The sequence below is a fragment of the Centrocercus urophasianus genome, unplaced genomic scaffold (assembly GCF_019232065.1).
Source record: "Centrocercus urophasianus isolate 14NV4802_14NV808 unplaced genomic scaffold, USGS_Curo_1.0 seq_25, whole genome shotgun sequence".
NCBI lineage: Eukaryota > Metazoa > Chordata > Aves > Galliformes > Phasianidae > Centrocercus > Centrocercus urophasianus.
The window spans coordinates 10,113,642-10,137,844 of NW_024884811.1; the positions used below are offsets into that span (position 1 = coordinate 10,113,642).

General features: G+C 37.6%; 1 protein-coding gene across 3 annotated transcripts in view; it reads left to right on the top strand.

Annotated features, from left to right (window-relative positions):
• Nucleotides 1–23,015, top strand: part of SLC38A9 (solute carrier family 38 member 9) — a 42,214-nt gene extending 19,199 nt beyond the window's left edge. For all 3 annotated transcript variants that reach the window (XM_042825663.1, XM_042825664.1, XM_042825665.1), the window contains exons 9-15: nucleotides 620–817; nucleotides 2,874–2,981; nucleotides 5,112–5,218; nucleotides 11,658–11,771; nucleotides 13,051–13,199; nucleotides 20,001–20,090; nucleotides 22,130–23,015. In XM_042825663.1, coding sequence (XP_042681597.1) covers nucleotides 620–817; nucleotides 2,874–2,981; nucleotides 5,112–5,218; nucleotides 11,658–11,771; nucleotides 13,051–13,199; nucleotides 20,001–20,090; nucleotides 22,130–22,295 — 932 coding nt within the window. In that variant the 3' untranslated portion in view covers nucleotides 22,296–23,015. The remainder of the gene's footprint in view (nucleotides 1–619; nucleotides 818–2,873; nucleotides 2,982–5,111; nucleotides 5,219–11,657; nucleotides 11,772–13,050; nucleotides 13,200–20,000; nucleotides 20,091–22,129) is intronic.
• Nucleotides 23,016–24,203: the final 1,188 nt, after the last annotated feature.

The window sequence follows — 24,203 nt, forward strand, 5'->3', positions numbered from 1 at the left end:
TTGTTTTTTCACAGAATTATGTGTATATTTCTCATGTTGCTTCTGTTGTCTGAAAGTGACTTACTTGCAACCTGACATTACATCAAGATGAGAGTATATTTGCTTTTGTGCATGAGTTTTAGACCTGCCCCTGGTAATCATAGCTTTCTTGTCAAGCTGTTTGTGTGTTTCATTGTGTATCACATGCAACATGCAGTGATGCAGGTTCTTTTGTAGACAGATGTGCATGCATTTATTAATATGATGTTAAGAGTGCAGGACAGATCGCAATGCAAAGCATGAAGTGAAATGTAGAGGTGTGCTGCTCTGACTGAATTTGGGCAGATGTATGTAGGCACAGGACATGGCTGCAGGTAGGTAACCCTGGAGACTATGCCAAAACTCAGGCTACAAACAAGTGAGTGTTTCTGTTGTGCTCAGCTTATAGTACAAGGTGCACAGCAGGGAAACTGTAGCACTGAACTACTGATAACAAACAAGAAGATCTGAGTTGCTAAACGTTGCTTTTGGTTCTTCACCCTAGAGGTAAAAAAATCCAGAAATTACGGGATCTTAGTAGTGAAAACTATGTGCAAGTGAAATTCTTTTCATCTGTGTATATTTTTATTTTCCTTTCCAGTCATTTGTCCAAATGCTGCTAGTGATCACCCACCACAGAACCAGAGTATGATATTCTCTTCTGGGAACAGTACAGGTTTTCAGCTCTTCGAGGAGTGGTGGAGCAAATCACAAACAGTACCATTTTACTTGATTGCTGTTCTTCTACCCCTGCTAAATCTGAAGTCTCCATCCTTCTTTGCAAAGTTTAATGTCCTAGGTAGGTAACGAGTACTACTAAAGCATTGTCTTATTGTGTCTGAAGTATATAGAAAGCACTGAAATCTACTCTAGTAGTAGCTTGCCAGCAGCATACTACCTTGGGCAATTCATAGGTCAGTTTGTTAATCACCTGCAGACTTTCCACCCTGTTTTGCTTGAGCCTTGTGGTGAGTAGGAAATTATTTTTTTCCCTTTGCTCCCTTGATAATCCTGTATAAATTCCATTGTATTTGCAACAAATTTTCCCAAACTGTGGTACACACTGCAGTGCAGTGTTTGATACGTACTACTTTGGCCCAACCAGTCAGTTACACCCTTCCTCGTCTGGTACAAGTATTTGAACAGGCACTTATTTCCAAAGATAAGTACTTCAGACCTGAAGTAATTTGACACTAATCAGTTTATTAATTCACAGCAACGTCAGTCAGTCAGTGCTTGTAACCTGCTGCCATGCTTTGCTTCAGCTCAGCATCTGGCCTTTCTGTACTATAAGGACAAAAATTGTGACTTCTCCTTGTTTTTGTGCATTGAGATAGAAGAACAAAGCAGTTGGGAATGGTAAAGTAAATAAAGTGTGTAAGTGATAGTGGGGGCAGATGTTGGAAGGCATTGCATTGAAGCCGATGCTGAAGAGAAGGGGAAAAAAACAGGTGGAAAATACAGAACTGTTTGAAAAAGATGAAGCTGTATTGTAAAGAAGATAATAGGCAGGGAATTGAAGCCAGTGTGACAGTGAATTAGAGCTTGTAACTACTATTGCTGGATCTAATAAATGGAGATACAATATAGAAATTTGAGTAAGTGATAAGGCTTCTTTCTAAAAAGTCAGGTGTTTATATAGAATATCAAGTTTAGGGTTAAGAAAATATTTTTCAGATGAGACATGCCATAAATATATCTGCTTTTAAAATAAGCACTCTATCATAGGCATCTGTTTTTCACTTGAGAACTAACCTGTGTATTAAAGCATGAATTTTCTCATAACTTCAATTGATTATTATTTAATGCAGAAGGTTTTCAAAGCTGCTTTAGCTTCTGTAAATCTTCTAAGTTTTTCAGACAAGAATTGGAAGACTTGTCTGATTTTTCATGTACTAAAATGAATCTTGGTAGAAAACTCTTGCTTATCTTCATACTTATGGAAACCTAAATTGTGAGGAAACTATAGACAATTTTAGCTGTTAAGTGGATCCTAAAGAACAGAACCTTTTATCTTCTTAGTCTTTGACTGTATTTTTGTAATTTACCTTGTAGCCTTGGAAATAATACAATATTGTTGACCTGGAGGTTACATCACAGTAGCCTTAATTACTGGTGCAAGGTTTCCTTCAATTTCTGAGTAGTTATTATCTGCCCTTCTTCTGCCCCTCTCTTTTAGGTTCTGAAGCCAAGTTCATACTCTCTCTGTCTCACAGGCAGACACAGCAAGGCATTTGTACAAACTGTAATCTTATTCATAATCCCTTAGCAGTGCAGATTGTTGCTGGATGACTCTGGACCAATGAGGTGGAGTTCAAATCCTGTATTATGACCAAAGTTCTCCATGATCATGACAAATTTTAAAGTTATCAAGCATTGTTATCAAACTTTTATCTCTCAGTTTAAAGTTGACAACTGTAGTAAGCATTAATTCATCTCTCACTGGACTATGCAGTCAAGGGACTGAGTGAATGGACATTGAGATAGCTGTGCTTTCTTTGGCCAGCAATGTCTCACGTCCGATTAGAATCCTGACAGTTGAATCTAGAATCCATCGGTTATCGTCTAGAGCTCTTCTTACCTAACTAGCATGAGGGATTGCTGGTTCACTGTGACTAGTGCAGTATTTGCAGAACATTAGACATACTTAACGTGTGCATTCAGTGCAAGTTTGCATTGCTCTTTCTCTCACATATAAAAAAGAATCTAAAAGAAAATTTGGAACTATTTTGTATTTTTAAGAATGAATACCACCTGTAAAAGTTTCGGCTACTTATAACTGGTTGGATGGAGCAAGGAAAAGCACAGTAAAAATACTTTCTATTGCCTCTTGGTTTTTGTTTGGTCTTTTCTAGGTACGGTTTCAGTTATCTACTTAGTTCTTCTGGTTACTGTAAAGGCTGCTCACCTGGGAATTCACTTAGAATTCAACTGGTTTACAGGGAATGAATTTTTTGTACCAGGTAAGATAATTAGGAATGTAATGAAATGTATATGATGGGCTTAATTGCTTTCTAAAACAATTCTAAAATGTCTGTCTTGTTCACCTCTTAACATCTTTGTGTGGTAAGCACAGTAAGGAAATGCTGTCTGAAGTTGCATCTAGAGGTTCAGGAATCTTCACTTTCCAACAGCTGTTAGCTTTCCGGTACCCTTTTTTCCTTTCTTGAATGTTGTTTTGCTTTCCCCCCACTCTCACAGTAACATTACAAATCACTCTGTGAAACATTATGTTTGTATAAACAGTTCTACTGAATGAAAAGATAGTCTAAAGAGATCAGTTTCTTGGTTTAGGAGACCTCAAAAGAGAAATAAGGGCCAGATCTTAAACTGTTTTACCCTACTCTTTACAGGAGTTGTGTCTTCTAATATTATTGTAAAGTCATGGAACGATTAGAGTTGGGTTCCAACTCAGAGGCAATGTTGCCACCCAGATCAGGTCAACCTATATGGAATTGAATCACTTCCTATCATATATAGCATTACATTTGTAAGAAGTGGAGTACCCAGTGGTTAGACTATTTCAGTAACATTACTAATACTGTTAGAATATAGACAAAGCATGTAGGTGATGCATACAAATGCAGCTACAGCAGGTTGTTGTAGTGATGAGGAAAACAATACTGAAAGAAATTCTGAATCTGATGGATCAATTTTTATTATTGACATTAAAGTAGAGGATGGAAAACAAGGCCAAAACTTGCACTCTGAATCTATTGGTAACACATCGTGCTTGTTAAGTACTGAAAATACAATGAATCCACCCTTACAGAAAGTATTTTCTGTCAAACTTGTTGAACCCTTTGTTATTTGCTTGAAGTATTTTTAACTGGCTCAACCTCATAGCACTTTAGAGAAAGCTGATTTAGATATTCTTGCATAAAGCTCTGTGTGATCTCTGAGGGTTTTTGAGCATCTGATGAGTGTTCTGCTGTATTGCTGGATGTTTTCCAGAAGCTGAGCGAGCTCTCACATATCGAATTTCTGTAACTCTCTCCAGTATATATTTATCCTTTCATAATATCAACAAAGATGGTGCTTTAATCATGTTACGGCATTGGTAAATTCTTAGATAAGTTGCAGCACTTCAAGGAAAAGTATTGTGGACATAATCAGAATTGCAAGGGTTGGAAGGGATCTCTAGAAATCACTGAGTCCAACCTCTGCTAAAGCTGTTTTCCTACAGTAGGTTGCGCAGGTAGGCGTCCAGATGAATCTTGAATATCTCCAAAGAAGGAGACTCCACAACCTCTCTGGGCAGCCTGTTCCGGTGCTCCGTCACCCTCACTGTTCTTCCACCTCTTTGTGTGGAACTTTCTATGTTCTAGTTTTTGACTGTCTAGAGTCCCTTGTCCTGTCACTATACAACACTGAAAAGAGTCTGGCCGCGTCCAATTACTTCCTACACTTTAGATATTTATGAACATTGATCAGATCCCCTCTCAGTTTTTTCTTCTCTGGGCTGAGCAGACCCTTCAAATATTCAGCGTAACATAGTCCTTCTAATATTCAAAGAAATAATACTCTGCTATTTCCATGGAGACTACAGATTTTTAAAAAGGCATCATTGATGCTATAAAGGGTTAGCGAAGGGGCTTGTACCCTGTTTTTGAAGTAGCATCTTTAACATCTGCATATGGCAGTTTTCTTTTAGGAGCATAACCAGCTTGCTAATCTTCATCATTTTTCAAAAACAAAGGAAGCTCTCAGAGCATATAATAGCTTTTCTCTCATTTCCATTTTTGGGGACCAGAACATTTACAGCTGCGGTGGAACCAATTCCTGCCTTAAAAAATGCTCTGCAGTTAAACTGTTCAGAAGCAGGAAGGCTTGTTAAGTCCTAGATTAACCTGCTACATTTTAGTGGCTGGGGTCATGCAAGAAACTTTCTTGCAGACTGCGTAATATAGTAACCACCATCTTCATGCATTTTGTACTTCGTAATTAAATATTTGTGTTGGCTGTGGTCAAGGACAGATTGTCCCTTTTCAACACGTCTATTCTTACTTTTGTGAATCTGCCACACTATATGTTATCTGGATATTGACGTTTCATAGAAACAAGTTACTAACACTTTTTCTCCCCTCCTTTAGAATTTAGAGTTCTGTTCCCTCAGCTCACAGGGGTTCTAACACTTGCCTTCTTCATTCACAATTGTGTCATCACTCTTCTTCAGAATAACAAGAATCAAGAAAACAACGTAAGTAATTCCACAAGGCTTTGCTGATTTTTAACTAGATAACCATGCAACAGTGATTTTTTTCCAGTCTGTTTCTCTGGAAATTAATCCAGAGACTGTAACAGTTTGAGAATATGTAAATTGGTTTTGTGATCTGAGAAGAAACAAGTTATACATGCTGGCTACCAATGAGTAACAGAAGAATGACAAATTTATTCAAATGAAAGTCTTGAGGAACATCCCAGGCTTATGTGTGATTAAGTGGCCAAATTACACAGAAGAAGCAGAAAAACTGACAAGGTTGCTGTAGAAGAAGTCATGGATTTTAAAACAGAAAAGAGGAGAATCTCAAGCATGGAACTCATTCTAAAGGAGACCTGAACTATTGTTCTACACAGCTGTAGTTCTATCCAACTATATGTTGGGTTCTAGATAATGTCTCTTTCGAGAGTTGCTTGAGTGAATTTGTGAACTGAAGTTAAGGTTTGCAGAGAAACCTGACCCTCTTTAGGAAATCCTCAAAGCTGAAGTCTGGATTGGGAACTTCTGTGATATCTAGTCTTTGGGCTGGTCTTTAACCTTTGTTATTTACTACTCATCCACATGAAACTGCACTCTTTCTTCATGTCTTCTAGTCTTAAAAATTGAGTAAGGATGGTACAATGTTTCAGATACATTTATTTGATTTCTTTTTCTCACTTGCATTCTGGGATTCCTGTCTAGCTTCATTAAAATCTTGGCTGGAAATTTAACTACAGTAACAGAAAAATATTTTAAAGTATTAGATGGGTCAAAAACTAGTACATCTGATTTATTTACTCAGGTGAAGTGCAGGTTACGTACCAGTGCATTGAGGTGACATGACTTTTTGCTTTGATAAATCTTCATAGATAGATTTTTTGTCCCTGTGAGCCAAGATAGTGATACCTCTCTGAAAAGGAGTCATGAATCCTCTAGGAAGGCTTTTTTTGTATTTTACAGGCATTTCTGAAAAGTTTAACAGCTAAAGAGTAGATTAGCAATGCTCTGGAGAAAGAAAATAAGTAAATTATTCTCAATGAGTTGTAAAAAAATCTTACAGTGCACAAGAGGGCAATATTATGTTTTTCTTAGCTGTGGATTTCACATTCTAAAGTGCTGTCATTTCTGCTGTCAGCTCTGTATGCAGGGAAGGTCTGCTGCCTCCTTGCTGCTTTAAGACTTTTCATGTGGCTTTACCTCTTGCATTTATATTGGAGGAAGCAGTTAGAGAAGTGGAGACAGTATCTGGAATATTCTCCAGCTTGCTCTTTCTGCGTCAAGGAGGAAGAAACTGCTGTCTGCTTTTGAATCAGTTTTCTGAACACCTTTCATAGGATTTAAGTTGGATTTTGAGGCATGCATCTCAGCAATAATCAGTCCTCAGCAATAATCTTGCACTGCAGAAGTGTGTTTAAACTGATCAGAAAGAGCACCTTTTCATGTAGCTTTATAAAAGGAAGCCAAATCTGTGTGTTTTTCTTCTAGGAGTTGCATTTAGCTAGGGATTTTTTTGCCTGTTTCTTTCTGTTTGTAACCCTATAAAAGCTTTTCACCTAGGTCTGCAAAGTGCTTTGTAAATGTTAATGACGTATTGACATTGCTAAAGAAGTGTTCTGTGATTATTTCACTGCTCTGCTTGACTAAGTTGAAAGTTTACGTATGTATATGGATCTCAACCTCTGTGACTGGTCACAGGTAGAGAGTAACCTCTTCCTGTATTTGTATCAACAAGATACACTCTTATGTCAGTATCTCACAGGGATCAAATGGAGACTGCTGCTTAATTAATGGATTGAGCTATTAACATGTCACATCCATGATTGTTCTGTGAAAAGGCACAGAACTTGACAACCTGCAAAAGTACAACTTGCTGAAACTAGCAGTAATAAGAACTACTTAGGAGGGTTGGAAAAAGAGTAAGAAAAACAATAGAGTGCCTTTTATGGAGTCAGAAATCCAAAACAATAGCAGCTTCCATTCTAGTCAGAGGCATATATCACTGTCCAAAAGTTTAAAACACACATGGGAGGATGATTCCTCCAGCTGCTGTTCCCATACAGTGCTGTGGGTGTGAAAGGGGCAGTGAACTGAAGTAAGTCAAGTGTCAGCAGCACAGCCTGGAGATAAATATCCCCTGCTCCTGTCTTCCAGTTTTTCCTTCTTGTGTCAATCAGTATATTTGTGCAACTACACAGTGAACTGGTTTGGAAACTGCACATAAAATTAACAAACTCGAGAAAGATTATTTGTTGGGTTTCTTTGGTTTTGAATCTGTTACACTTCTGTGATCTGGTTCCTTAAGCAACTTTCTCAGCAAACTGGATGTTTGTACAAGCCCAGCACAAGAGCTACAGCTATGCTTAAGAGACATGCTCTGTGTGCAAGGGCTATCTCCTAACAATTGTTTGTGGGCATTCCTAGGGAAAGACTGGGAACAGGAGAGTATTTTTTATTCAGATGGGGTCTCTAGAAGGCACAGAGCTGAGGGTTGTGTGTGTTTTCTGCCTTACTGGAGAACTGTTTATTCCCCAAGAACAGAGTGAGCTTCCATTGATAATACTCTATCATCAGTTTCTCTTTCCAGCCAAGAGAGTGGTGAGGTGCTGGAACAGGCTGCCCAGAGAGGTTGTGGATGCCCCATCCCTGGAGGTGTTCAAGGACAGATTGGATGGGGCCCTGGGCAGCCTGGTCTAGTATTAAATGGGGAGGTTGGTGGCCCTGCCTGCAGCAGGGGCTTGGAGATTCATGATCCTTGAGGTCCTTTCTAACCCTGGCCATTCTGTGATTCTGTGTGATTATGCACAGACTATGGATTTTAGTGAATTACTTTTGTCATCCTCTTATATGTTATCATTTGAACATTTAAAGTCTGTTTTTAAGCTATAGATCAGAGTCTAGTTAAGATATTACAGAAGTAGCATCTGCCTTTTGAGAAGTTACCAATCTGAAATGCATCAGTCAAAAGCTACTTTTTCTAATGTAGTAATCATTAGTACACAGTGATACAGAATTCTCTATCTAAAAATTGACTAATTGCAAACTAGCTTTCAGTAAAATACTGAACAAAAATAAGTTGTTTTCCCCAAGTCCCGTTACAGGGAAAAAAAGGCCTGAAAGTTGCTGGCTCTTTTCATTTTCCCAGAGGAAATATCTGGGGAGCCATAGAGCCTTCACTGCACTGCACCCAGCCTGTGCCTAGGTCTTCATCCATGGCTTGTAACATAATGTCTTGTACTATGAGAGCTCTCCCTAAGTTAGCTTCATCTGGTCTGTCAAACTTATCCTACTTTTAGGAAGCCAATTTCTGTGTCTCTTCTGTGAACGCTGCTAGTCTTAGTCCATTTTTCTGTAAGTGCAGAGACATTTTTAACGCATCATTCTGAATATCTTGACCAGAAAAACTACTGGTCAGCAATAGCAGTAGCTGAAGTATTGCCCAATTTCCACTTCTGCAGCTGCTTGTTATTAAAGGTGTACTCAGGAAGGGCTTGGCAGGTGGCAAGGTGTCAGTCCTTATGGACTGTGACCCGCCTGTTATCTGTGATACTTCCCTTCCTTTCTAATCCCCCATATACTTCTTTCTTTCAACCATATGTTTTACATTTCATTTTTAGATTGTAAACTCTGGATGCAAGGACCACTGTATTTCTGTTTAGGCAGCTTCCACCTGAGTGGGAAAAGGGCTATCACGATCTTTATATTAAATTTAAAATAGACAAATGCGATTATTGCTCTGTTATTTAAAAGTAATCCTTTTATCTGTACCCATGTGTCCTTTAGTTTTATCTGTAATTATGCTGTCTAAACAGTATTTATAATCAAGGTCTTTAGAGAGTGAACTGAGGTATCCTATCAAAAGGTGTTCCTGTCACATACGCACACGTTTGCACAAAGATAGCCCTTTTTCTTAGTGAGAAGCAGATATTTGCAATGCAGTTGATGTATACGAGGAAAGATAAAATTTGGTTTTTGATTGCCACTATTACTTCTTTTTGCTAACAGAAATCAAAATCTCAAAATCTGAATACTGTTTGTGTTGTGATAGCAACTGGAGTCAAGGCTGTATTGTGGCATGAACTTTTATAATTTTTAAAATTATAAAAATTATCACAGCATTTAGTTTTAGTTTAGGCAAGCGCTCTTTAGAAACTCTAGGAGCATGGTCTAGTTAATATAATCACAGGTAATAGCACACCTGCTAGTGACACTTAATCAAATGTAGTCCAAAGGAATGAATTTGCATGTGTTTGTTTGTAGATCACATGCCCCTACAACTGCAAGTACTTGTACAGCAAAAATAATTTGACATTTGTTCACAGAGCTTGTATATAAGCCAAATACAAATAGCAACTGATAGTTACTGTGCTATCTTTGTGCATGGGGAATGCATTTAAAATAGCAAATTTGAAGCAATTTTAAACCAATTCTGTCAGATAATGTGCCACGGTATATTTTGAAAAATTGTCCAAGTACTATCTTCAAGAAGTGAGAGTCCATATCTGTCTGCAAAACCACCTGACTCCGAACGTGTCTGATTCCTGCAGTTAATGAAAGTTACTCATAAATAGTTGTAAGAAATTAAGATGATTATATTTAGTATTTAAAAAATGGCTTCTTATGATCAGCACTGGTGCTGTTGAAGATGTAGTTGGGATCTGAAAGCCTGTACGCTTTCCTCCATCAGCATGAAGAGAAATTCTTGGAATAATTTAAATACAATTGTATTTCTCAACCTCTGCTGAAGCTTGTAGTCCTTTCTCAGCAACAAGCATGAGGACAGTAGAGGCTACAGAAATGTCTTCCAGCTGTGTATGTCTGAGCAGGAACAGAAAGAGGTTGCAGCTGTTGAGAGGGCAAGGACTGTTATGCATACCGTTTGCATTTGGTTTTGCATTACCAGCACTGTGTTGCCTGATAAGAAGGATTATTGGCTTCTTCTGAACTGATGATAAAAAAGAGCGTTGATCTGGCAAAATGAGCATGAGAGCTGGTTTTCTTCTGAACTTTTCTTGAAACTTGTAATCCACCATGTGCGTATTTTTACTGGACACTGCCTGCCTTCAGAAGATGCCACAAAGGTGTAAGATGCACTTCTTTTGTTAAGGAAGTAGTGTGAAGAAACTCTTGGAGAAGCGTTTTCCTATGCTCTGTGAACTGGCTGGGTGCTGTAGAATCCTGGTCTGCAAGCCATATGGCTCTAATAATTTGGTGCTGTACCTGAGTTAATAAGATTTGCTTCTCAGTCATAGGAAAATAGGGCCATAGGAAAATAGGCCATATATTGAGCCATTAGTGATAATCCTCTAAGAAGCTGATTATTAGCAGCAGCTGAACAAATGGTTTGCTATAAGGTATGACAGTCTCGTAGCATAGAATATGGTTATACAGAATATAATTCATTAATTAGTAAAAAAATAAAGATGTCTTTATTTCTAAAAAAAAAAAATTTGTTGATGTTGATGAAGACAGAACTCTAGGTACACTGCTATTAAGTCACTGTACTGTGTCTGTGAATTCTGCAATTTCATAAAGTTCTTGAGAAGATTTGCTGCTTGTGTTCCAGTACTAAATATTGCTAACAGACTTTACATGCTATGTGTCTGATTAGGTAAACCAGAAATACTGTCAAAGTGGATTTATCTCCTTAGCTTTAGCACTGTCTTCTGAAATTCTTCGACTATTATTTAGTGCACTTATCTGGAGCATTTATAGAAATTCAGTAGTAAAGCAGATATGCAAATTTAAAGAAAATAGGCATTATATCATATAATAAAAAACTAAAGAACGTATACCTCTGTGCATACAAGTGCTTTTGCTTTATTGTGATTGTACTTGTATTTTTAATTAATTAATTTAATTAATTGCAAATCAGCTGTTTTTTCCATTATCACGATATTCATACGGATATCTGATGCATTGGTTTCTGTTTTGGAGTGTGTTATCCTCCATTATATCTGCAGCTGGGTATGCCAATATCTTTAATCGTAGAATTTTAATCCCAATTAAGGCATTTATGGGTTTTGTCTTTGACAACCATCTCTGCGCCCAAGGCTCTGATAGCAACAGGTGTATGTAAGAAAGGAGAGCTTTCTTTCAGTTTGTTTGTTTTGACAACTCATGGTTTGTATACCCAGCAAAAGCATACTGCTTTTATTGGGATATCTTTTTCTTGTATACCTTGCATATCTAGATAAATATGTAATACTTGTCCCCAGTTTGAATTATCTTGCACTTTCTGGTCTGATCCAGGATCTAATTTGAAGTCTCCATTCAAGTAATAGTAAGTGATAGTAAAAATAGTAAAAAATGTAAAATAATAATAAAATATAAAATATAAAAGCAACAATAGCAAATACAATAGAAATCTTCTACTGAGCTTTTTCTTTTGTCTGCTTTGGTCTGTCAGTGCTGGCCAAAATAAGGTTTTATTTTTCCTTAGGTGAGAGACCTCTCCATTGCTTACTTCCTGGTGGGATTAACATATCTGTATGTTGGAGTAATAATTTTTGCATCTTTTCCTTCTCCACCACTATCCAAAGAATGTATTGAACAGGTAAGATGTTTTACTGCACTACGTAGTCATCTTTGACCTTTAATCAAGTTATTAAAAGAAACTGCTTCTGCTGCTTGCTTCGTGATTCATCCTGGCAGACACATCTGTTCTTCACTCTGGTTAGTTGGCTGATGCTTCATGGGCACTACCACAAGCAGATGAGTAACGCTTTTGTTATCTCATTAGCATTCATGTCTGGTTGCCAATAGTTGTCTAAAAACAAACATTAAATAAATCTTCTGTGAAAGTGAAGACCAAAAGGAGCAATGCACACTGGAATTTTTAGTTTATTTATTTCTGAAAAGTAGCATGTTTGCATTTAATTGTGCGTTCAGTGACAAATCCTGCTCACTTGGGCTGGTTTCAAGTACTCTAAAAAAAAAGATAACAACCACCCCAAAACATGAAAGGAAATGCAAGTGCATTCACGCCAGTCCTTGCTATGGATAGATTTGCAGTATAGCACTGTGCTAGGCCTTGCCAACAGAGTCTTTCAGATAACACATAGCACTGCTGTAAAGGCTATTAAACTCTTCTCTGCCTATAGGCAAGGCTGATTCTCACACCCTTGACTAGTTCAAAGATAGGAATTGTAAGCTGGTGATGTATTTTATGCAAAGTGATCCACATTGCCTGTATAGTAGGTAGCGATGAAGCAGGTTTTAAAGGCTTCCTCTGACTGTAGGTTAGTTAGAATTGGCACTACTGCTTAATCAGGAAATGATACTTTTAAAATCATCTGTAGTAACTTAATGGGATAAAATCCATAGTTAATAGATGACAACAGTTTTTATTATAGTTTATTTTCTGTAGACACACCCTAAAGACCCTTATGTATTTCCATGTAATCTAAGTCTTATATATTCTGGTTTTCGGGTGTTTGCAATGTTTTTGTTTTTGATAATGATCCAGTTTTACTGAATAAATACTTTTTTTCACTCCTTAGATATGATATGACAGGTAATAAGGGCACATGAATTTATTTGTCTGAGAAGTCAGGGTAGCTGCTCCATAGGCTTGGCTCTTCTTGAATACTGAGAGTAGAAAATATTTTTTAACATTGAAACTGATGTCATCTCTTTACTATTAAAAAAATAGGAGGTATTTGGTTACATAACAATTTCAAAGGGGAGAAAAAGTATTTCGTGTTACGGGTTTGATCTAGCATTTAGATTTGCTTGGCTTTTAGCATCTTCTTTCTTGAACACAGGTATTAAAAGTCAGCACATAAATGTAATTGAGACATCACTGGTAAATGTAATGTTATCCCTCTGTTTAGAATTTTCTAGATAACTTTCCCAGCAACGACATCATGTCTTTTATTGCAAGAATATTTCTGCTGTTCCAGATGATTACAGTATACCCACTGTTGGGCTATCTGGCACGGGTCCAGCTATTAAGACAGGTTTTTGGAAACGCTTACCCAAGGTAAGAAGACTGTCCTTTGACAAGAGCTTGGCACACTGTGCTTAACTAGCCTCTTGTGTATAGTCAGAAAGTTGGCTGGGCTTCCAGAGTTTCCTTTGGTGCATTAGTACATTTCAAAAGCTAATTCAAAATGTTTGCAGAGGCAAAGGTTGAATAGGCATGCAGAGGAAATTCTAGCCTGCAGACCAGGACTGCTATGGCTTGGCAGAGCAGAATGGGAGGGAGCCGTGTCTTTTGTTTTAGCTCTTCATTTTGTCATTTTTAACACAGTTCTTTTGTCTTGAATTTGCACAGCAAAAAAAGTAGTTGTGCAGAAAAAAAAGGTTTTCAGTTCAGAAAAATTTTGCCAAATCGTCTTTAAGTTTTGAAGGCATGTACTCTGCTTATTAACCTTTCAGGGTTGAGTGTGCAAAGCTAGTAACCATCCATCTGTTTTTAAACAGAGCTGATAGCTAACTGAGTTGTTACTGATGTTATCTTGACTGCTGTTATGCTTATAAAAATAGCTTTTCAGATGCTAATTTCAGAGATGAGCCACACGCTTGCATTTGTACCTTGCCTGAACACCAGGGAAGAGCTGACCCACAACTCAATTTCGGTTTTGTTTGTTGTTATTTTGTTGTTGCTGTTGTTTTAAATAAAACCTAGGACATTTATATTTGGAATATCATCTGAATTTGTCACAGCTGAGAAGTCGGTATTTATCTCTGAGTTGTTATTTTATGCTGTGAATTACTGTTGATGGAGGGAAGGAAAAAATATCACAGGAAGCCATGTGTATTTCCTCTGTGGCATCAGCAGTAGCATACAGGTCTGGGAAGACATTGTTAAAAGTTTCAGGTTTCTTCTGGGTCCTAAAATAGTTATGGAAAGGTCTAGAAACTGGATGTCTAAATTAGGACATGAAATAAATGCCTGTTTTTTTTGTTGCTAAATTGTACTCAGTTCAAAGTAAAGGAGATTTTTAGGAACTCTGCAAGCTACTATTGGAAACAAGGCCATTGATTTAAGTGCTAAACATGGATTTCACAGCCTTGGGAAATAACCGTGTTCTTAGTATTACGTAAATCTGCCTCTTCCCATCTCTTCTCCCAGGTCACTCCCTGAATGGTTCTCATTTCCCTTCTGGCCACTCCTTAAAGTGTCTGCTCATGTTAGCTCAAGCTTGCTGATTTTAAGCTTTTGTGGTATGACGAATGGGATACTGCACATTCTTTGTACTTGTCTCTGGGATGTCCTGTGGGTAGCTTCAGTCTCTCTCTTTTTTTTTTTTGAAGTCCTTACAGGGGGAGGTATTTATCATTTCTGAGAAGTCAGAAATCGTTTCTAGAAAGCCACTTGTTCTCTTGCTCACCTGTGGGGGCAATTCTGTACGTATATTCTGACTATATGTGTTTCTCTTTGGTACCCCAGGTATCTCACATGTTGCTCGAATGTCTCTCAATTGATATCTAGGCTCCAGCTTCTGTATGTTTATAGCTTTGTTTTCCTGTGCAGTGGAGACTAACTGAAGAATGGTAGTGAGCATGAGACCTCTTTCTAGGATTATAGTAGAAGACCCATGGTCTGCTTGTGAAATACCTCGTGAGGACTGATTTTCACCAGCAACCTAAGCTGATCTTTTAGTACCACTGTTCTCTTATTGCCTTTCTAGGGAAGAATTTCAGTTTTCTGGGTTTTTTGACCACCAACTACTCTGGAAAAATTAGAACTGTGGTCCTGATGTTGTGAGAGCCTGTGAATACAATGCTCTTCCTATCATCATTTTATCAACGAAAAATGTGTTAATTACACAGCTGTTTGGGCCTTCAATCATAGAATCACCAAGGTTGAAAAAAAAACTTCCAAAATCATCCTGTCCAGCCATCCACCTAATACTAATATTTCCCCACTAAGCTATACCCCTCAGTACAACATCTAAATGCTCCTTGAACACCTCCAGGGATGGTGACTCCACCACTTCCCTGGACAGCCTATTTCAGTGCCTCTCCACTCTTTTGGAGAAGAAATTTTTCTGTTTTAGCTAGAATTCCATGTTACTGCTTCCAGAAGGACTTGGTAGATATTTTCATACTCCTGTGATCTCCTTACTGTTCTGTTATGCTGAGAGAACTGTGTTTTAAAAGCAGTATGGGAAAGATGATTTATGGAGACACATTTTGAAAAGATAGAGATGGTAGCTCTTACTGATGTTAACCTGATGTCTCACTGTAAATCCTGTTGATCCACCCTGAAGAATTCAGCTGGAAATACTAAGTTGTATGCTTCTCCATAGGAAAATGATAAATTATATGTACTTGGCTCTTACCAAAATTTTAAATGTCAATGGCTAACAGTTTCCAGGCAAAAAAGGAAGACTAATCGGTCTTCTGAAATACAGACTTTAACTCTTAGGTGTGTATCTAGGGTGTGTGTAGGGAGGGGAATATTCACTTGACTGTGAAAATTTATTTGTAACTAAGGAATAAGAAGGATGAGGCAAAAGAAAAAGCAGGTGGGGTTCTGCACCATTTGTCTAGAGGGATTACAAATTAATTAATTTAATTAATTACAAATTAAAACCACAAAAATCTTGGGGTTTTGAGTCTGATTCTGTTTGTTTACGATTTTTTCCTACCTTTTCTGATTTATTTTCAGGCTGTGTAACTAGAGTTTAGGTTTGTTCCTTGATCGTATATCCATCCACATGCATATAGAACACATCTATCAGTGTGCCAAATTCATATTGGTGGTGCATTTGAAGATCTGTGTTGGCCACCTAGCCTCTTCTTACCTTCGCTGTGATTCAATATGCCTAATTAGATGTATTTCCATAGTTACATCCTTCCTATATTAAATTTCCTTTGCAGCTGACAGAACGTAATAAATTTACATTGTCTATAATTATGCTGTTTCAAAAAAAACATTTTTTAGTCAGAAGGGACCTCAAGAGATCATTGAGACAAGCTCATCTGCTAAAGCAGATTCCCTATAGTAGGTCGCACAGTTAGGTGTCCTCCAACAGTAAGCCTGTGGTACTGTTTTCTGAGAGCCCAACTGGGTCTAAATTCTGCCTTTTAAAAAAGAATCATCCTTATCTTTGGAGAGCTGAAATACATATTGACTCTAAATTAGCACATTCTCCTTGTCTACCAGTTTCAGACACCTGTGCCACTGTCTGTCTTAAACACATATGTAGACATGAAGGACACAGTGGTCTTATGACAGGCACCATCACAAAGCCTGGAGCCTTCCTGTGCTTCCCACAAAAGACTTAATGATAACGGAACGCATCCTAGTTTCATCTTCTATTGAGCAAAGAGTACATTAGTGTAAAGACCACAACACATAAATGGACATACGGGAACAAAATCCAAGAAGATCTTTCTTCTCTCTCATGTGTTGTAAAAGAAGGCCAAAATGCTGTGTTTTGGGAAATTACTTTCTTTTCTAAAGCAGGACATATTTGCAATGGCATCGTTTAATGAGTGACTTATGGCCAGAGGCATGTGGTTTATCTGCTGCCTCTGGTGTGATTCTGGATCTTCTTGCATGTATAGAAAAGTAATTTTTTCTAGTGTTACTGTTGGCTTGTAGCTACAGTGATAGTTGTGACAGAGAATTCCCTTAATTAATTATATGCCGTGCATAAAATACTTTGTACAGTCATCGTTTTTTAGAATTTCTTCTTAAAATCTTCCTTGCTCTGGGAGGTTAAATAAACCGATGGACAGAAATCCCTTGGCTTTCCTAAAAGATGTCCTCCCCTTACTCCATGGCAGCCCAGCAGACCTGCCAGTTCTCCTACAGCTGTGTCTTCTGATGCAGTGAAGTACATTTCTGCTGTTTGCATGTACGTTTCTGCTTTGCATCTGAAGTGCAGTGATTCAGAGTCTTTTGACTGGTGTCACTTGGGCGAGACTTTGGGAAGAAAATTCAGTTTTAGATTCAGTGACTTTTCAAAAATCTTTACTTATGTTGTTTTGATTTCCTTACTATTCAAATGTGTGTGTTCATGTTGTGATTCCACACTGATTGCAGCACTTCTAATTTCTTTGCTTCTGACCTGTCAGGGCTTTTAACCAGTTTCTTCTTTAGTTTATTCCCTGCCCCGGGGTTTGTCTTCACTCTTGTTGGTGTGTGATTCTTAGTTTAAGGATGCTGAAGTTAGCGAAATAATATGGCCATTATTCACAAGGTTAACTGCAACCACCACTTCTCCAGGAGAAGACTGGATGCAGCGTGTCTACTGAATGCTTTTTTCCCTATGGATCTAAAAAAGCCAGAAGTGATGTGGTTATGCTGCCAAAAATTACTTCTTTTCTGACCACCTTGTGCAACATGTGGTGACCATTAAGTGTACAGCAAGCTACTGGTGAACCAAGCTGCATCGTGAAAACATAATGCCTATGCCTCCGCCACTCCTATGGCGGAGTGCTTGTCCTGGCAGGTATGCACCTGCATAAAACTTGGAATCTTATTTATAAAAATGCACTGTCTGAAATAACGCAGTTGCTGGTAGCTGTAGATGTCAGATCTTTGTTCAGAAGGATTGTTTTCAAAATGTCAGTGTTTTTCTCAGGATTTAGGAATATTAGTTCCTCCTTTCTGAAAGGTGAGATAACCTGTGAGCATCTGAACAGTTAGAAGAACCCGAACGCACAGGTGTGGAGGAGCTATTTTGTTGCAGTTTAAATACACAGTCCGTTTTATTGGTGAACTGGAAGCACAGTCTAATTTGAGCTGTTATTGAAATGGTAGAAGGAGGTGCAGAAATGTTCCAAGGAGAAATAGTGTCACCTTTTTCTTTGAAGTGAATGGATTAAAATCCTTTTCAGGCTTTTTGTTACTTGTCTTGAGATTGCTGCTTAATTGTGACAACAGAAACTGGAAACCAGTTCTCTGCAAGCACTGCCTTGCTTTGGAGCATTTTCAGACAATTGCTTTCACTTGAGTAAAAACACATCCTTGTTTGTCCTGATGTTTTTTCCCAGATGAAGAACTGGAATCATACTTCATTTCACAGCACACATGCTCGCACACACATCTGCACGCACGTAACTTTGCCTTTGAAGTTGTAAAAAGCTTGAATTAATTTTTAAAAAAGCAACAACTCTGAACTACAAAATCGTTTCTGTTGTAAAGCATGTCAAAATGAAATATTCCCAACTTTTTTCAGTTTTTCTGCAAAAATATTCTGTACCAACCTAAATTTGGAAAACATGTCCTAGTTGTGTGGCCTGCACTCTGTTTAATCTTACCTGCTGAAAGTTTGTCTCAGCAAAAAAGGAAGGAAAGAATTGCCACCATTTTCTGTGTTTATAAATTTTGTCTTCGTTTGTGTTATCTCATGGTGAGATTTGCAAACTGCCATGTGAGAGAAAATGTTAACAAAAAGTTTCATGAACTGTGCCATTGATTAGGTTTTTTTAAGAGAGTATTAGAGAAACAGTAGATGTTTGGCCCATCTTTTATTCATCATCTGGTTCTTGGGGAGTGATCCTTGGGGTTTTACCAGCTTTATATGGGACGATGTTTCTCTCAGCTGCTGTGTTCCCACTGCTGTCTTCAGTCTCTGCAGTGTACCTCTCATGCACCACTGTTAAGAGTGCCAAGCCCAGAGTGAAGGATGTTATTTCTGTCTAGTTTTAGATCATTTTTGATGGGCAAATCTTAGATATAGTGTGTATCTTCAATTATGTCTTTGTGCGTGAATTGCCACGGTTCCCCTACACTCAAATGAGTCCCCTCTACTGCTTCAACCTTTCTTCCAAACCTGGAAGCCAGCAGCCAGCCTTTCAGCCATGAGAGTGGTGACTTTTACTGTTTCAGCTGTAGCCCACTTGAAAAGATTGTTCATTAGTGACTTTCTATGTAGCACAGATACATTCTACGTTTAAAACAATCAGCATCAGCTTATGGGTTTTGATTATTTTAAGAAATCAAAGCATTCTGAACCAATGAAAACTGAATCTATGGTTCCTGTGTGCAAATTCTTCTTTCCCTTCATAGAAACAGCTGTGTGACCAAAATATCCCAGTGTTTTTTCTTACATTTCCTGACTTTACTGAAATATGCCAACATTTTATATTCTCTGAAGAAAAGTGATATTCTCCCAAGTGTTAGCTGTGTGCATAATGCCTGAACTAAGTTAGTCTCAGGCATTAAAAGCTGCTTGTGGAGAACAGGAAGCCTCCAGTTTTTTCATCCTTATTGCAAAAAGGAAAGCAACAGGAAATTATTTGTAGAACCAAAATCAATTTTAAAAAATCTAGTATAAGCAGTATGCATGCCCGATATTAAATTAGGTCCAACATCTCAAACGTTTGTTTTGCGTCAAAATATATTAGAGGTCAAGTACTAAGCTTGTTTGCTTGTTTTTTTTCCGTAGCATTTTGTGTAATGTTTTTCTTTCAGTGATGTATCTCTCTTGGTTTCCGTAGCTCACACACACATAGCAGTCCAGATCATTCTCTGAGCTAGCTAATTCTTTCTTGTGGATTTCTTCAGTATTTGAATATCTATCTGAAATACTTGAAAGCTGAGTACCATGTCTGATGCTTTCAGAAGGATTGCCAGATTATACATACTTACTCCTTAAGAATATTTGAAGTCAAAACACTAGATATTTATAGTTTGGTGTTCAGAATTTTCAATAAATATTGTATTTCCTGTGAAATGAATCAGCTTTAATAGCATGAGTCATGCTTGAATTGAAATACTATCCATGTACCAATTAAATATTAGTTTAAATTAAAAGTGATGGTGTTTTGTAATAAATACAGTGTAGATTTTAATACCTTTTTTCTCACTTTTCTGTAGTGTTTTCCATGTGCTTGCTCTGAACGTAGCAATTGTAGGAGCTGGAGTAGCAATGGCAAGATTTTATCCAAATATTGGAGGTATCATAAGGTAAGCATTGCTTTGCACATTAAACTTACCTACGGTGTTAATGTGTTTATGTCTCAATTTTGTAAAAGAACAATAAGAGGGTAAGGAATTGTAACTTTATATTTTGTTCACCTAGACTTCTGTAAGTTGTGCAGAGCAAATTTAGAAGTATAAGCAATCTGCTTCTGCTCTTTAAAAGTTCTGACAAGCAACTATCCATAATAGTACTTTTGCATCTGTGGTGACTGAGATGATTCCCCAAGATTCACTATAGCTATACCTGGTCATCGTGTAACTGTCCACATCAAAGAATATTATGTCAGCATAAAAGTTCCTTGCTTATTGTCTGATTTCTCTCATTTTTATGTTAAGACTGTTTGAAGCTAATTTGAAAGTCTATGATAAAAATGCAATAGTGCAGGTAACTTAAAAGGGAAAAGTAACCTAAAAATTGTACTTCTAAATTGCATCTTAGATCTACTGTGTTAAACAAATGGGATTTCTGTAATTCTCCTATGAAAAAAGGCTGAAAGCTGGGCTTGTTCATTCTGGAGTGGAGAATGCTGCAGGGAGGCCTCATTGATACCTTCTGCTACTTAAAGGCTGATAAACAGGAAGGAGAACAACTTCTACATGGTCTGATAGTGACAGGACAAGGGAGAACAGCTTTAAAATAGAAGAGGAGAAATGTAGGCTAGTAAATTCTTTCCTCATGCTGTGATGAGATGCTGCCACAGCTACCCAGAGAAGCTGTGGGTGCCCCATCCTTAGAGGTGCTTAAGGCCAGGTTGGATGGGGACTGGGCAGCCTGAGCTGGTGGGAGCAGCCCTGCCCATGGCAGGAGTTGGGACTGGGTGGATTTAAGGTCCTTTCCAACCCAGACCATTTTATGATTCCATATACATAATCACTTTCATTCAATCCTAGTTTGTATTATTCCTATGGCACCAGGAGAGGGAGATGTTTAAAAATATAGAAATTTGCAATTATAAAACTAGAATGAGAGGCTTAGGGTGGTTAGTATTAGCAGAATGGCTTACTTTTGCTCAATAGCTGATCTTTGAGGTGTCCTTTTTTCCATTTCCTTTTCTTTTGTTATTATTTCTCATTTTAGTGAAAACATTCTGATTCCAGTGATAGAGACAGTTTACTTATTAACTGAAAATAAATATCATGTAATACACGTCTCTATTTGCAAACTGGTCTTGACTTCTGCTGACGCATTCACTGTGCATGGCACTTAAGCATTTGGAATAGTGCATTTCCAACTGATAAATTTTCTATGTACAATCTAATGTATATTTACAAGTTTTGTTATGCAGGCTTATTTTATGTAGCAGTATTTCCACTGTCTAAAGGGCGTGATCAAATCTTTGAAATAAAATATGTTGCTAGTTAATAATTTACGTTTGGCTGCACTATAGCTTAATAGATGGAAATTCACAGCAGGGGAAAATAATGAAAAGGTTTGATATGCAAGAGAATGCTTAGAAAAAGTTAGATGTTTCAGTTGCTGTGTTTGATTGTGCTTCAAGAAGGGCATTTTGATCTTTTTGGGTCTGGAGAACAGCCTTTTTGAATCTCATTTAAAATAAAAGTTGCAATTTCAAGAGCAGTTCTATTGTTATGTGCTTTAACATGTTCTCAGATGGCTGGGAATCAATAAGATTTGCAGTTCTGTAAGTAAGAGATACTTAAAGTAAGCACTGTTGGTATTTTATTTCTATTTCCCTGAAGAAAGTAAAAACATCCATAATGAGTCCAGTTCATGCCCAGAATCATGTGGTAATGTGAGGAAACATCAGCGGTATGTCAGAGAGGAGGTAGGGAGAGTCAGGGGACTGAGAGAGACATCATGAAATGCCAGTGCAGGACAACAATGAACATAAATCAGTGTTTAGTGACTGCAAGTAGCCATTGTTTGGTCAGACTGTTCACTAGTTTGAGTGAAAAAAAAAAAAGACAAGAAAAAGTAAGAGTTAACATAAAGCATTTTGTTCTCTTCCCTCCCCCACCCCTTTTTTTTTTCTTTGCTCTTTTCCCCTTCTCCCTTTCTTCAGATACTCTGGAGCAACGTGTGGTCTGGCCTTTGTCTTTGTGTATCCATCACTCATCTACGTGATCTCCATGCATCGTGCTGGGCAGCTGACGTGGCCAGCGTTGATCATTCACATCTTTATAATCCTCCTTGGACTGGCTAATCTGATTGCACAATTTCTATTCTGAAAATCCCTTTCTCCCTGTGGCTGTCACGAGTGATACTGTGACATTTGGCCACAGCCTTGAGCAACATTATCACACTTGATAATGCAATCATCTTGAGAAAAGCTGCACCTTTGAAATAAATTCAAAACACATCTTACAGGCACTTGAAAGAAAACCTGCTTTGTTCCACTAAAAACACAATTTTGAGATTAGTGAAATACTTCAAATATGATTGGAGTGGTTCAGTTGCTGTTGAATATACATCAAGGGTTAATGATGGTCAGATATTTTAATTTTTTAGAGCTAACTTCTCAAAACACTCAGCTTGCAGCCTTAAGCTGTAGGACTCCTCTTTCTTTTGAAAGAACTGTCCTTACCTTTAATCTGAACGTGTTTCTGTGGTATTGTTCACTAGCTGTTTGAAATGTTCTTTTGTTGCAATTGTTTTACTGTTTTGTTTGGAAAATGAAGAAATCATTTTCTTCCCTTTTTTTCTTTTACTTTTTTACTTTTTTAAAGTTAATTTATTGTCATTTGGGTCAAAATGCGCTCTTAATTTTGAATATGCTATTAAATTGTTTTGGCAACATTCTTCCTGTAAAAAATTCCAACTACAAGAAACAATAAACTCTTATCCCAGTGTTTTATTCAGAACCAATATGTACACAAGCTATTTGTGATCTTAAAATGAAAAACATCAGGGGGTTGAAAAAAAAATAAAACAAGACTCAATTAAAATCAGAATTCCAGGCTTGACCTCACTTCAACTCTTTTAACTTTTAAGTGAAGTTGTCTTGTCAGGAGTTATTATGTAGTTCTGTGGGTGCAAGATGCTTTACAGGCTTGATGTTTCAGACCTGAGCAGAGACATTACAGGCAAAGCTAGCATACTTTCACATTGTGCATTAAAGGAAATAATTTCTGTTTTAGCTGGTTCTTAAAAGAAACTGGAAGAATATGGGAAAGGTGGTGGTGTTTAGTTGTTCTTGTTACTATTGATTTTGTTTTTAACTTCTTGTTTACCAACTGAGAGAGTGTGCATGTGTATGTATACAACTTCCTTTGCCTGAGGATCTGAGCCCTAACCTAAAATATGTGTTTACAGCATTACCTAGATAATCTGCCATATTTCTCTAAGGAATAATTCTGTGAATTTTTTTTGTGTGAGTTTTTGTAGTGATGATGCAGTTCCATTTGTCTATCATGGACTTTTTAAACTTTGCAAAAGACACTGTCTTCCATAAGTGACCTCTGCCTTGTATGAAATACACATAATTATTTCAGATTCTCTTGTTTTTTTTTTGTTGGAACTTTTTATGCCTTTAAATCAAAATTGAAGAGTACACCCACCATCTGTTCTGTATGGAAAATATTTACACCATCCTCGTTATCTTCCTTGTGTACTCTTCTTGTCCAGTGCATGGTTTCCCTATTGCCTATGGCCTATCAGTCCACCCTTTTCACTGCCTCACAGTGAGTACGTCTGATGCTGCTGACACCATTAGTGCTGGCCTACACATTTGCTCCGCAGGAACTGGGTCTGACCTCTTCCGTAAAATTGCAGTTAAGCTTCTTACTTGAATGTCTGTGCAGTCATCACTGTATGTTACTTGGTGGTGTGTTTCTTCAGTGTTCTCACTAGTCTATTTCACAAATTAAACCTTCTTTTTTTTTTCCTACCCAATAAACTGCCCTTCTGACTAATTTTGCACATTTACAGTTCCTCAACATTAATGATGCTAAACCTCCAAATTTACTTGGGATAGAAGAGAACTTGAACACCAAAATGAGAGTGAAAAAAAAAAAAGTAAAATCTCAAGCATTGTTGGCCTGATTCACATGAAGCTCAGCTACTTATATATTTTAGATACAGTGCTTCATCTCAGTACAAACCTGGATGACTGCAGCTATTCCAACTGGTTATATTCT